At 41.6% G+C, this 14500-nt stretch overlaps 2 protein-coding genes across 2 annotated transcripts; one reads left to right on the forward strand and one right to left on the reverse strand.

Moving 5' to 3' along the window:
• Nucleotides 1-532: 532 nt before the first annotated feature.
• On the reverse strand, nucleotides 533-6122 carry mtfr1 (mitochondrial fission regulator 1). The gene is made up of 8 exons (XM_080489593.1): nucleotides 6067-6122; nucleotides 5183-5282; nucleotides 4426-4524; nucleotides 3116-3261; nucleotides 2792-3024; nucleotides 2371-2611; nucleotides 1960-2140; nucleotides 533-1817 (listed from the first exon to the last, which is right to left on the reverse strand). Exons 2-8 carry the CDS (start codon nucleotides 5216-5218, stop codon nucleotides 1770-1772), a joined length of 984 nt encoding a protein of 327 aa, XP_080345719.1. The 5' UTR covers nucleotides 5219-5282; nucleotides 6067-6122; the 3' UTR covers nucleotides 533-1769.
• A 289-nt stretch (nucleotides 6123-6411) lies between these two features.
• Nucleotides 6412-13427, forward strand: armc1 (armadillo repeat containing 1). The gene is made up of 7 exons (XM_080489594.1): nucleotides 6412-6689; nucleotides 7717-7922; nucleotides 8524-8615; nucleotides 10930-11122; nucleotides 11625-11741; nucleotides 12423-12497; nucleotides 13125-13427. The coding sequence occupies exons 2-7, from the start codon at nucleotides 7761-7763 to the stop codon at nucleotides 13314-13316; spliced, it is 831 nt and encodes a 276-aa protein (XP_080345720.1). The 5' UTR covers nucleotides 6412-6689; nucleotides 7717-7760; the 3' UTR covers nucleotides 13317-13427.
• The last annotated feature ends 1073 nt before the right edge of the window (nucleotides 13428-14500 follow it).

Below are 14500 nucleotides of genomic sequence, written 5' to 3' on the forward strand. Positions count from 1 at the left end.
GAAATAAAAATTATTTACCTGGAACAAGAAGAATTCTACATGTTAACTATTACGGATCCCAGCAGTTAATGAAAAGGTACTTTGTGAAAAACAAAGTATAAGTGTGGACATTGGGGGGGTAGAATCTCAGCGAGGTGAGGCTCACTTAACATAATGAACGTGACTCATTTTGGAAAAGGAGTTCAGACGATCATGTTAAAGGGCTCAGATTCAATGGAATGTAGCTTTGTGACTAAAAACATTGTAAGATTTGATAAACTTCTGTACCAGGATTTCCTTTGATTAGTTCCCCCCCCCCCTCCCAAAAAAACACTCGGGTTATCAGATAAACCTTTAGCAGAACACAATAATTATGTTACTAAGACAAATGGAGAAATTCTTATTCTGATGTTTGATTTTTGTTCAGGCAACTTAGAAAATACAAACATGCCCTTAAAGGGACAAATAACTCCAGTTAAAAACAACAAACTGCCAGTGATTCAGCTGAAAGCTGCATCAAATCAGATCAGAACAATGACACACACTAATCCAATGAGAGCAAAGAAACTTTTATTGAAAGATTTGACATATCAAGTTTTTTGTGTAAAACAAGTCTAAAAACTAAATTTGACTAGTGACACACCCAGTCCACCTTCCCTTGAAATTCACAGTCACCTCATAGCAGCAGCTACACGCACAGAAATGACAAACGGGCAGTCGACCACTAAAACCTAAATATTGCCTTCAAATTCATGATTCAAAGGAATCCACGCAGGCTTCTAGATTGAGGCACGGTAACTGAGATGGCTACTGGCACAAATAAAAACACCTTGTATTCCTTTGGGAAAGGGATTATTCCGGGTACCTTAGGACCCATTACGCCTGTTTAAATACAGTTAATGCAGTGTTAACCGACAATGACGCCACACAAGACGTGGTTTTCAACAGAAGGAAACGGAGGTAGGCACTGATAAAGTAACAAAAACATCACCCCCGTACCATCAACAACCTGCAAAATTTGAGTTCATGTTTCTGTGGGGACTCGTAACAAGCAAAAACTTGCAGGATCGTAGTGGAATGTCTTTGGCTTTGAAAAGTGAACCACAGACGAGGAAATCATTAATGAATCACACTTGGATGCATCTTTTTGAACCAGAAAAAGAAAAACGGGGTATGGGGGGGGGGGGAGAGAGACTGGATCTGGGACAACAGGTAAAATACTGTGGGAACGATAATGACAAAAACTAAGAAATAATTAAATCTGTTAAAACTAAATATTCCACTTAAACTTCAACATAAATAGACGGGTCCTCATCATTAACTGGTCTCCCGAGTTCATATATTGCAGCTCATTGGTCCACATGTCAAAGTGCGCTTATCTTCAGAAAGTCTTCGGCTTTAAACATTTAAAAAGGAACAGATGAATGACACAAGTCTAAACTCCCAACTAACGCCTGAATGCAGTAATGACATTAAATAATTATGTAGTGTTCATCAGGGCTGCGATCGGTTCTGAATCACAAACATGAACAACAGAGTTCAGGTTTAGGCAACAAAAATATTATCTCATGCACGTAAAACAGAAAAGCTGATATAAGTTATGAAAGTGCAAAAAAAAAAAAGAGAGACTGGCAGCATGATCGCCACACGAAACGCTGCGAGATGACTGATGATTGGGGCAGCCGGTCGAAATCAGGCAAAATATCCTTCGTTCCTCCACACAAACGAGTCAAAACGGCGCCAGGAGAGCGTCTGCGGACCTCCTTGACCTCGAGTGTGAATTCACCAGCTCACAGCAACTTTCTCTTTCCAGCTGGCTTCAACATGTGCTGCCCAAACTGGAAGAAACAGTGACAGTTTTAAAAACAGGTCAAAAGTAACTGACAAAAACAGACGTAATTTAATGATATTGTATTGTTGTTGTTTTTTTAGATGCACCGGTAGGTTTTAATCTAGAATAATTCATCAAGCATCTCTCACCAGAGGCGTCTCAGCTCCGGGTTTGGCTTCTGGCTCAGGAAGTGTGAAGTCGTCCTGGTCCTCTTGTCCGCTGTCGTGTCGATAGCGGTGAGCAAACTTGCGTTTCAGAGCTTCAGCTATGAGCGCTGCAGCGTCTGCCGGCTCTTTGGACTTCACTTTGGCGTTGTCTTCAACTGGACGGCTGCAAAAATACACACAGAACAAAGGATTTCATTTGCATTTTATTTACACGAGGCCCAAGCAAGTATTTATTGATTGATTGTTTTGGTACTGTGTAATACTGTGTCTGTCGGGAACTTAAATCTGGTCAATTAAACTTGTAAAGTTTGCTGTAGTTAAGTTGGAACAGTCTTTACAGCAGTATCTGATGTAACTAAATGAGCCTCCTTCACGTCTGATCTTGAGGCCTACCTCTTCACTGATCGCAGTTTAACTTTGCCTATGTCCTTCAGGACATCAAGCATGTTGGGAATCTCCGCTGGCTTCGGATCCACAACCGTTTGGCCCCCGGCCTTTTTCCCTTTGCGCTCTTTGATCAAATCAATGGCTGAAAATGTCCGCTGCAGACTCGGAGGTGGTGGCAGCGGGGGAGGGGGCGGTGGCGGTGGGGGAGGGGGCAGGTTGCCACCGGGTGGAGGAGGAGGAGGCACCCCTGTGGTCGATGTGATGGCAGGTGGTGAAACAAAGAAAGAACAAGCTCAGTAGCTGCGACTCCAAACCACTGCTGCCCTCTAGAGGACACAGTCTATTACTACAGCAAAACGAAAAGGCTGTTTTGCAATATCAAACAGGACAAATATATACATCTCGAAACCTTTTGTTAAAAACGTACCTGGTTGAGCATTCCGTTCCTGAGTGAGTACAATTTGTGCTATTTGAGCTCTGAGTTTTGCAAGTTCAGTCTCCAGTGCGCTGATCTTCTGAATGGCCTCGTCGTTGGCTGCCGTCGGTCCCTGTGGATCCGGAGCCGCCTGATGCAGGCTGGGCAGTGACCGTCGGCGTGTCAGAGGTTTTCTCTGAGAATCAGTTTGTGTCCGAAACATGAGCCCAGGTTGAATTCTGGACCTGTTGTAGAGGAAACATTTAGCAGAGATAAGAAACATGATCACCTCGGTTAGAAACTGTTTTTTTCTTTTGGATTATTTTCTGGTCTTACCTCGGCCTGCCAAACAAGATTCCATCATCATCATCGCCATCGTCCTCATCTCTGTCAATCCAGGCGACATCGGCTAAAGAGGCCACCAGGCCGCCCGGCCTCCTGGTGCTGATTAGGACTCCAGCATCCTCAGTGTATGGAAACAGCTAACATGGAGGGGGAGAAGCCAACATTCAGGACAGATCACACAACACATCAACACGTGTTACAACGTATAAAGTGAGAGCTAGTAGGTAAAACTCAGCAGTTGAGAAGAGAGCAGTCGACACCAAGAAAGGCTACACATCGTTTTAGAAGTGTTCAGGTGACTCAGATCGTCTGTCATGAGCAACAAGCTGTGGAGAGTAGCTGAAAAAAACAAAACTGACCTAAAGCAGACACACTGCATTCCTCATAGCGAGGGAGGGCAGCTGGATATGGAGGAAGAAAAGAGAAGAGACAGCAGAGTGATAAATAGAGAAGGAAGAATAAGGAAAGCAACTGAGTTTATACAATTACATTCCAGTGAAATCAAATATCTCGGATTCCAATTAATACAGAACATGCAAGACACTGGCTGCAGTTACATGGAGCACATGCGATCAGCTTGAAGAGATTAATGATCTGAATGACATAGCATCATGGAAACACTTCTGATTGGATTGTTCCCACGATCAGATGAGGTGGTGTAACCCCGTTACTGATGGGATCAGAACAACACAGACATTTGCAGCTTTGTGCACGTCTTTCTTTGAGGCCCCCTGCCACCATTCCTCTTGTGGGTTGGTCGATGTCAATGAATGTGTGTGTCTGCGTTGTTCTCCATGCTTGCACTACTCCACGTTCTGTTCTATTCAAACAAATGACACCAATGATGATCAATCCCTGATCGGAGATCTTTTTTTTTGAAAATGCTAAATATCAGAAATAATAAACACAGCCTTCAAAGTGCAAAGCATTATGGGATTGTTCCACTGACCAACTCAGATTAGATTCTGTACGTGGAAACGTGCACATCAGCCTGATTACTTCAATAATTCAGACGGCGGCAGTGACTTTCTTCACCGTGTTTATGGTTGAGGAGTGAAAACAGGAGAAGCAAAAGGAAAACAAAAGATGAGGAGTTCACGTGAGCTGTCACATCGCAGTGGCTCCAACGGTGAACGAGCAGAAAAAGAGGAGACGGGACTAAAATCATGCAAGTATTATATATACATTTAAGAAGACAAAGCCGACTTTATGGCATCTTCTCCAAGCATCCAAAACAACACAGTGGTTTGTTATGAATAGAAACAGGCAGACTATAAGTGACGATTGTTTCATTCCCTTACCTGAAAATGAACCCGTGGGCAGGGCTTAATGGGAAGATTAGCAGCTATTCTCCTCACAATACTTCGTGAGGACCCATAGGGCTTCGCTGATCCGAAAGCCTGCCAAACAAGAGTGATCAGCAAACTTTCAAATGCACTTCAAATTCTGTCACTTAAACTTGAAATATTGTTTTCGTGAATAATGTTCACTCAATGGGTTTATGTGCCTTGTGCTTTCTCAAGTTCTCGTAAGGGAGATCAACAAGGCGCTGATATTCATTCAGAATGGCGGTGATAGCTTTCAAATGCAATTCATGTGACCACCTTTTCCAAGAACTCCTATCTCAGTAGAGGCAAGAGAGGTTTGCTCATACAGGAACATTCATACGCAGGTATGAGTCAATTGAAAGTGCTTTGTGAGAAGTTGTAAATATATTGAAAGGAACAGTAAAATCGGGTTTTTCATTAAAAACAAAAAACAAAAAAACCCTTGCATTTAAAAAGCAAACAAAGCAAAAGCTTAATATTGTAATAACAATACCTACAATCCTAGCAATAAGTTAGATATCTATGTCACGATGGCGTTGTAGTGCACAGAAGTGTTTTGGACCTCGGTGTGTGTCAAATGTCCAGAATAAGCAGACAACTAAAAATTGACTAAAGGCCTCGATGGTAAGGTACAGAAAACGCAACAGTAGTTTGCAGGATGTGCAAGAACACAGTGAGAGTTTGTACAATGTGCACACTTTGCAGGTAGCAACATAAAGGGCCAACGTACCAGGTCCATTTCGAGCCGGGCATTGTTTTCACTCATATCTGTCGATGTGTATCAGCAGGGAAGATGGGCAAATGCCTCAACATCATTACCAAATAAGAATCTAGAAAAAATATAAAAAAAAACACAAGTGAGAAAGTCATGTGTGACCAGCTTCTGATGCAAAACTATGATAAACGTGAGATTTACCCTCTAGAATATACCTGTGTAATTTTGCTCTTCGTGAACCATATGACATGGTAATATTGTTTGGAAAATGTGTCCTTCCTCTAATTCTAGGATTATTAATAAAAGATAAAGAGTTTTAGATTTAACCAGCAAAAGATGCATATTACAGACGTAAAAGACGAAACAATGGGACTATTTATTGTGATCATGACACGAGTAACAGAAAGTTAGGCCAAGTATGGTTAATTAAAAAAACAACAAAAGAAAACATATAAACTCGTAATATATTAGGTCAGATAACAGAGGCGGAGAAACTCTTTGTATCAGTAACCAATGTTAATGTTACGCTGTTTGTTTTGCACTTAGTAACTTTGCTACTGTTTCCAAACTAACGTTTAGAGCGGCTTCGGAGTTCGCCTTCCAACATTTACAGAAAATACGCGCAGTTGCGACTAGTTTAAGTCCAAACTTAAAGCTTGCTGACGGATAAACTGGTGAATTTAACCACTAATAACTAGTAACTTTAGATCAGCGCGCAGAGGCTAGCGGGTGCTAGCAACGGTTAGCATTCCAACGTAACCAAAACAAAGTTATTATATTAGTCTGAGGCAGACAATCTACGTGAACAATAATGTTTGATAGCCGGCCCACGCTTCACAAGTTTAAGTTATATTCATGTTCAATAAAAGGCTGTGAGTGACTTCAGAAGATAAACTTACCGGGCGGGCACTAAATGTTTCCACCTTGTCAAGCCGACGCATCCACAGCAGAAGGTGACCACTAAGTGGGCGGAGGCTTGGAATTGTGTTTTTGGGATTACGGCACCGTGTTTTGTGATTGACAAGCAATTTAACCAATTATATTTCGACATGAAAATAAATCTTTGATGTGGTTTGCTTTTCTAACTGTCAATCAAGTTTTCTGGTCCAATCAAATATCAGGAAATCTATGTACGTTTGTTATCTATCACTACACTTCCCGGTGGCGATTGTCACTCGTTTGCTGTCGGAACCCTCGTGGAAAGCCGGGATGTCCCGGATCACAAAACAGCTGCACCTACTGCTGTGCTCCAGAACCCAAACACGGCGCACGGCCGCTAGCTAACGGAGTGTAGTGAAGAAAGGGACACAGGCCCGGCTTTAGGGAGATTAATTGTCTTTAAAGTAATACATAACACGTCTGTTTGTCGTTGCGAAGCTGTTGTAAGTGCTGTCACTGAAGGCGGCCGGGGTTGTCCCGTCATCTTGGTGAAAAGTGCCAATAAGGTATGCCATAACAGTGAAGTAGCGCTCACTAGCCTAGCTTAGCTCCGGAGCGTCTGTACCGCAGGGCGTGATTTAAGGTGAGGCTGGGGGTCGTGGAAACTCTCTTTGTCACAATTCAACATGTTTTGCTTTGTTTACGTCTGTTTGACAGCGTTTGGAGTAAACTATCAGCGTGTTCAGGCATAACATTAACATTTACTAACTCTAGCATGCTAAAGCTATGTGTTAAATAGCCACACTGGTGAAATAAGCCAATTGAATAATAGATTGACATTGTCAGATTGTGCTGTGAATCTCCATATTCTGTGATAAAACATTGACTCTACTTCAAGAGAATGTTGGAATGTAGATGGTAGTAAAACTCCTTTATTGCACATGTCATTGACACCAATTATAGTAAGGTGAAACAGTTTTTTCCCCAGTTAGTTTAGAAAGACTATAGATAATAGATATGATCAGTAAAATTTGCCTCTTTAATTTCGGGTTGGACTACTTTTAACGGCTGTTTTTTAATCTTAAATTGTAATTTTGATTCACATTTTATTTGCATGAAAAAAATCTGACCGTCTTTATGTTTACTATTATTGTTCTTTTCAGTTTCATTTTGTATTTAGTGTACATTCTAACCCATGTCATATTGTTTCTTGCTTATTTCATAATTCTCAGACTTATCCAATCCTATGTTTATTTTTTAATTAAATATATTTCGGTTTATCTTGATATAATCAGACACTGTTATTGAACTTCTTAAGTTAAGTTTATAAATTATATGAGTTTATTTTTACTTGGTTTTGTGGTTACTGGTGTCATTTAAAGAGAAGTTTTCACTGTGTAAAATATGTTTTGGTATTTTTTCTGAATTTACTGATTGTGAGTTTGAATATATTCTACAAGTGCTGCAGGTTTGGTTAAAGCAGATGCCTTATTCAGAGTTTCTACCTTAAAATAAGCTACAGTTTATGTGTAGAAAAACACAAAACTAGACATTTGCTGGTTTCAGCCTGTGAAAATTTGATTTTGTCAAGAGTTTTAAATTTTACAGTGATGAGATTAAATATAGAGATTACTTGTCATGTTTAATTTTTTCTAATATTTCTGTTGAAGGAAGAGGTTGGTTTGATGAGTGTGGCCACAAGAGGAGCGGCACCATGAGTGCGGAGATGGATGCACTGACGGTGGTGAACCAGCTGCGGGATCTTGCCGCTGACCCTTTGAATCGAAGAGCCATCGTAGAAGACCAGGGCTGTCTGCCGGGTCTCATCCTGTTTTTTGACCATCCTAATCCACAGGTTGTCTACTCGGCACTATTGGTAAGCAGCATCTATTGAATTGTTTTTTTTTATGGGTTTTGCTCTTATAGGAGAACTATTCGCAAAATAAAGAGAGTACTTTTGGCTTGAAGACAAATAATCTGTAAATTTCCAACTCTTGTTATTCCGTGAAGACATTTTTCATTCAGTTTCTTTGTCCCTTCATTGCTGTCCAGCAGGATCACAGCAGGTTTTAGTGACAGCTTCAAGGCCATTCTTTTACCTCAACTGACAGGTGGTGCCAGCCACCACATTTTTAAAAAGCACAGTACAATGGTGACATCTGCTGTCTGTTGTGGTACGAACACAATGCATAGTCTTCATATAACTTCCTCTACCGGCTTTCTCCACAGTCACTCTTTTGTCCCGTACACGACTTGTTTTGTCCGTGCACTTTGAAGTGGCTTTATGTAATACTCGCTCCTTGACAGTAATCTATGAAGTGCAAACACCAAGTCACTCCGTGTGTATTTATACTTGTTACGTAATATTTTGCCGTCGCACACACGCGCCCATTTTGAAAGTACTCTCATTTTTAATATCGCAAGGTGTCTTTCAGCTATTAGCAATGGGTAGATAACAGTTACCCTTGTCCTTGCAGGCCGTGCGCTACCTGGCAGAATGTCGAGCCAACAGGGAGAAGATGAAGGGCGAGCTGGGCATGATGCTGAGTTTGCAGAATGTCATGCAGAAGCAAGTTCTTGTTGCACACACACACACGCACACGATGCATTTTTCTTCATATAAAGCCTTAACCTACAGTTTCTATCATTTGCCAGTCTGCAAAATGTCCAGGCCTGATGGCATCTTGTTGGCCCTGTCAGGGTGAATGATATCACTTATTTACAATCCAGTGGCAAGGCCTAAATACCGTTCATGCATGCTGTAGATATTAATGGATGACATTAGCTTCTAATACTCCCAATGAGTTTACTCTTACACTGATTGGCCATAACATTATGACCAACACAATAGGAAGCATCTTATGTTTTTTGGATTCCTCTCACACCTGTAGGGTAATCTATAAAGGAAGAGCAGCGTCATCGTTTGCTTTGTCTTTGTTTCTTTTGACAATCAAGTCAGAAGTCTTCAAAATGATTAATGAAAGAATGAGTTCAACCTTCCAAAACATCACAGACACACAGGAAATCATGTCGCAAACGTAACTGTTAAAAGCTTTGCCTTCTGACCAGTTTGTTCCCTTTCAAGCAAACCTGTCATTGTTTATGGAAGATCCTACGAGCTTAGTAAAATCCTCAAATGGAATAACTTCTCGGTGTCACCTTTCTGACCGGTTGGTTATTAGTGAAGCCACGACTTTATTCAGTGTGTGCGTGCCCATCATAAGACACTGCCATTTCTCTTGGTTTATAAAACGTGGCGCTTTGCAACCAGCAGGTTGTTCCATGTCTGGGATTGGTCAGATATTTATGACGAGCAGAGGGACAGTCTATGTATAAAAACAAAACATTTAACGGCACACTGGTTGTTTCCTTTGCTGAAATGAGTCATGACGGTGTTGATTGTTTTTCTTTCACATGTCTTTTTTCCCCTCTGTAACTCAGAATGTGAGACAACTTTGACTAGAATTTCAGATAACATCCAAACCCTTTGTCAACGGCGAAAGAACAAAAATCACAGACAAGAAAACATTTTTAAGGATGTAAATCAATGTGCGTGTCAAATTTATCAAATCAGATATGTAGAAGTTAAACATGTACTCTGTACTTAAAACACCTTGCTGTATTTTTTTATGCTTGGTGTTTTAACTCTATTATATCATATTAAACATTGCTAATAATTCACACATTCTGCGTCACCCTTAAAGACTCGTACTTGAGACAGCTAATTTCACCAGCAGGTCTTTGTTAAAACTCTTCCTCCTGCGGTGGCTCTTTTTCCAGCGCTGCAGTCAGTCCGTCACTCCAGCCTGTCAGACTTGCTCCTAAGTGGAGCCCTATGGAAGTGGAAACAACTTTTTTTGGCTCACAGTTCAGCCGCCGTGTCTTTGTGTGGAGGTCAAATATAGCTGGACAAAGTGGGAACACATGGCTGAGGGGAAGTGTTTAGTGAAGTTGCACAGAATAGGTGTGAATGTAATTTAGTATCCTTCAAGTGATTAAAAGTATGACAGTTGACGAGCTGCTGCCAGCCTTTCAGCGCACACAGTGTGAAATAATTGGATAAATCAGCCGATTACAGTATTTAGTTTGTCGAAAGGCTGACGAGCTTTCAGTGAGGTGCTGTAGGAAGGTTTCCTGTGGCGCTGTGGTCATTCCGCTCCCAGAGGGCAGCTATGCCAAGCAGCCAATGTCGAATATGTTTAGTAAAGGAGGAGTGACATATAAAACGGTACAGGCCTGCACTAGTAACCCAGATCCCTCTTGAAATATACAATCTTGCAGAACAAATGCAGACGATGTTTTGTAGCTTCTATTGAGAAAAACTGCTGCTGGGATTGTTGCACACAGAAAAAAAAAAAAAACTTGACAGAAGTGAATAGAATTATATTTCTGTTATTTTAATTGGTAGCATATATGTTGAGTTCCACTCAATAGTTTCAGATAATTATTTGCACGTCGAACAGACAGAGAGAGTTGGAGAATAGATGCAGGTGAGGGCAGGGAGGACAAGGCCGGTCAAACTTGTCGATTCAGGTCAAATCCCACAGTTTGACAACATGGAGGCCCAATGAATTCACAGGCAGCGTTCACACCATCTCCTTGTGAGGTCTGCAAGCTGCAGGATGTCCTTCACTTGTTTTTTCTGTCAGATATCCTAACAAGACAAAGTTACAGTTTACAAGCATAAATTGACCTATTTCTGGCTTCACTAGGTTTATGTATGACAATTACAGCGTGTCAGCATTACCAGGTGCTATCGAGAATATTCAGTTGAGTGGCACTGAGAGCCTGCGGGCATAAATCACTTTTTGCAAAAATATGCTGAAGTGTAGGACGTTTCCTTTCTTATGACGGGTTTTAATTTCTTTTCCCCTCACCCACAGGAGCACTTCACCTGGGGAGACCAAACTGCTGGCCTCTGAAATCTATGAGATCTTGCAGTCGGCCGGTAAAGAAGAGGCGGAACAAGCCGAAGCGGCGGCCGCCTCCTGCCGACGTAAAGCCCAGTTTTTCTTGGGATCCAATAACAAGAGGGCCAAAACTGTGGTGCTGCACATCGACGGGCTGGACGACTCGGTAAGCGTTTGCCGGGTTTTGGCACGGGCCTGTCGCTCCTGGACGCACGGCGGACGCCTGTTGATGCAGGAGAATTTCTTTACAGTTGAGCGTGTTTGCAGCTGTCATGATCCAACTGTTGCCAAAGCTTCTTCGGGGTGTCTGTCTGGCATATGATTGGAAGGCAGAGGGGTCAGCTTGTAAATGTCAGCCATTGAACAGCAGGACGCTCAGATTGAACCTGAATGCTGCTCGGCAGGAAGCTTGCACCTAGCCAGATTACATTACAGCAGACAGACGGCCTCTGGTGGGCTGCATCCCCATCACTGTAGGTGAAACACGTAACACTGGCAGCTGGAGACCCTATTTATGTCAACACTGCTTTTCAAAAACATGTAGGTAGAAGGTAAATGTTATGGTGTACGTTTTCTCCCCTTTCAACACTTAATGTTCTCTGCAGTTTCAAACACGGCCTGAACCGTTTCCTACTCCTGACTTACCACTGCTTTTCGTCTGTTGTTAGACCCGAAGGAGCCTGTGTGAGGAGGCTTTGCTAAAGATTCGAGGAGTCATCAGTTTCACCTTCCAGATGGCTGTCAAGAGATGCGTGGTCAGGATCCGCTCGGACCTCAAAGCCGAGGTATGAGTTTACAGATCCAATATTTTTAATCAAGATTCTTTGTAAAAAAAAAAAAAAAGACAATAAATGACATCTGTAATGTTGTATGTAGGTCTTGGTTGTTATCAGCTTATACAGTAAGTTGTGTTTCATTGTTATTTGCACTGATGGTTGTTTTTACTATTGTTTCAACTGTTTTTCATAAATAGAACTTGTATCTTATTTATCAATTTATTATTATTTTTTTTTTAATGTATGTTTCCTATTTACTATTTATTACAAACCACTTCAAGTGTACATGTATTATTTCTGGTAAATATATATAATTTGTCTATAAATCATCTTGTGCCTCAGGGAATGTTTCCTGATTCAAGGTTTTTTGTTGCTTGACCAACAGTAAAAGGCCAAAAACTTCAAACTGAGATTGTTTATGAAGGTTTTAGAACGTACACTGATCTATGCTGTCAGTTCAATATGTAGGCTTTGTTACTCATGTAATCAAAGCACCAATGTCCAGATTGAAAAACATTAAATATTAGTGTTGGTACCAGAGGCACAATATCTGAAGCCAGATATTGTCCAGTACAGAACAGTTGAATGAGTAGAAATACTGTTAAGCATTGCAAGACAATTTTCCCAGAGTTCATGTTTGATATAAAGATACAAACTCAAATAAAAAACAAACTAATTCTTTCCCCACAGGCACTGGGAACGGCAATCAATTCCACCAAAGTAATGACGGCTCAGCAGGTGGTGAAGACAGAGAATGGAGGAGAGGTAAGTGCAGCTTGAAGCAGTGACGGAAGAAAGAGGTGGTCAGATCATTTATGATGGCTGAGAGATGTTAGAAATGCAGGGCAGTGGTTCTTGAGGTGCAGTGTTGTTCACCACTGAGCTGAAGGGAGGCTGTTAATAGGTCAGTGTGCTGCCTGTGTGTTGTGTGTATCTCTATACAACGCTGGCCCCCTGCCTGTGGCTGAGACTTATTCACACTGACGTGATTAGCTAGTCACATCTCTGCCTTCGCCCGCGGGCTAACTGTGTTTGTCAAAGACAAGATCAGGCTTTGCCGCATCTTTTTAACAGCTTCGCCACTGTGGAGCACTTTGCTCAGTTTAAACAGTGGCTTCATTTGTAGAAATTGTACTTGAACTAATATTTGAAGTCCCATACAGGTTGCGTCAATGCTTTCAAGAGACAAAGGGAACATTACTAGTTGTAATGCAATTTGTAGCCAGCAGGGGGCAGGCCTGACTCAGTCATTTATTTTACAAGAAACTGGCCATGATTACAGTAGTGTGAAAAAGCTTTACAATGATGACAGATTCTATTCCTTTATGACAAATTCTATAAGTTTATATTAATAAAGTTTTTTTTTATTATTAATTCCTTGTTTTCATACAGCTGATAGTGCCATTCCAGGAGGGCTCAGCAGTACTGGTAGAGGAGAACACAGACATCCCGGACTACCTGCCTGAGGACGAGAGTCCGTCTCAGGAGCCGGATAAGGCTGTCACACGCGTAGGATCTATCACAGACGGCATGGGTTGGCTCAGCACGGCCGCCAACTTCCTGACACGCTCTTTCTACTGGTGACGACTTTCCACCTTCCTCTCTGTGCTCCCGTTTTGTCAACGATACAATCCAGCTGCAGCCTTAGCTTCTCACAGCCTAGTCCTGGACTAAACCCAGCCTCACGGGGCGACACTAGCCTAGAGCCCTCCACTCTGTGAGGCACACAGAGCACGGTGTGCAACAAGTGCTGGACTGCTGAGCGAAACCTGCAATAACCTCAAACTGTGTGTGTATATATATCTCTCTATATATATATATATATATATATCGAACAACGAATCCACTGCTGGCTGTATGTGCACAACCATATACTAGCTACACTAGTGTCTCCACAGACATAAACAGGGGAGTCAAACAACTGAAACCAAATAGCTTGCCACAAATGTGTACGACTGTTCAGACTGAGCTTTCACGTGGAAGGCGCATTAATTGTGAAGCCCATGAAAATGACAAGATTCTTATTTTGGTGCATGATTTTGGTTTCTTTTTCTTTTTTTTTTCTTCATCATTTGATTTTAATTGATTTTTGACTTGAAATTTTATAATTTCATAATTTGTCTTTGCCCATTCTTTTTCCCTTTTCCCCTCCCTACTTATATTTTTTTTAGCATGCCGTTAATGCTTTTTGTGCCAATTTGCCCAATGCCTACGTCTGTGATTATTGTGCGTGCCTTTTTGACATTTCACCATAATTATTTATTCATTAATCATTCAAATGATTTTGTAGCGAGCTCCAAGCATGTTTGATGTCTGTCCTCAGTTTTTAGCTCAGTGAAGGTTTAGTCGAAATAGTAAATAGACACCAGCAAGAGGCCGCAGCTCACCCACCCACAGGGTCACGTGTGTTGGGACTGCATTGAAATCTAAAAAAACACGACAACTAATAATTGGCTTGTTATCTGATTTATACACAATTCTGCAGTGTGTATAGTTGATTTTGTTGACCATCTTCATGCCTACAATGTAATAACCATGCAGTAATAATCTAATGTGAGCTCTGTCGTGGTTGCGACTGGTCGGGCGGCTCCCTTTGTCGATTGCACAGATTTTAGGCTACCTCTGCTTCCAGCGTCCCGCCTCACATCAGCATTACTGTAGTTTTAGTGAAAGCTCTAGGTCAGCATGGGAAAGACGAAACCAGTTAGCAGCCTGCTTTGTCCAGTGGTTCCCAGTGTTACAAGGAATCTCAATGACATTTCTACGTT

Source organism: Lipophrys pholis (assembly GCF_963383615.2).
Source record: "Lipophrys pholis genome assembly, chromosome: 20".
NCBI lineage: Eukaryota > Metazoa > Chordata > Actinopteri > Blenniiformes > Blenniidae > Lipophrys > Lipophrys pholis.

Bases quoted from the DNA above. Each gene is read 5' to 3' on its own strand.
- armc1 (XM_080489594.1), top strand. From the start codon at position 7,761: ATGAGTGCGGAGATGGATGCACTGACGGTGGTGAACCAGCTGCGGGAT. The intron at 11,742-12,422 runs GTATGAGTTTAC...CTTTCCCCACAG, and splicing joins GCTCGGACCTCAAAGCCGAG to GCACTGGGAACGGCAATCAA. The intron at 12,498-13,124 runs GTAAGTGCAGCT...GTTTTCATACAG, and splicing joins AGACAGAGAATGGAGGAGAG to CTGATAGTGCCATTCCAGGA.
- mtfr1 (XM_080489593.1), bottom strand. From the start codon at position 5,218: ATGAGTGAAAACAATGCCCGGCTCGAAATGGACCTG. The intron at 4,525-5,182 runs GTACGTTGGCCC...CTTGTTTGGCAG, and splicing joins CCCGGCTCGAAATGGACCTG to GCTTTCGGATCAGCGAAGCC. The intron at 2,612-2,791 runs GTACGTTTTTAA...CATCGACCACAG, and splicing joins GGAACGGAATGCTCAACCAG to GGGTGCCTCCTCCTCCTCCA.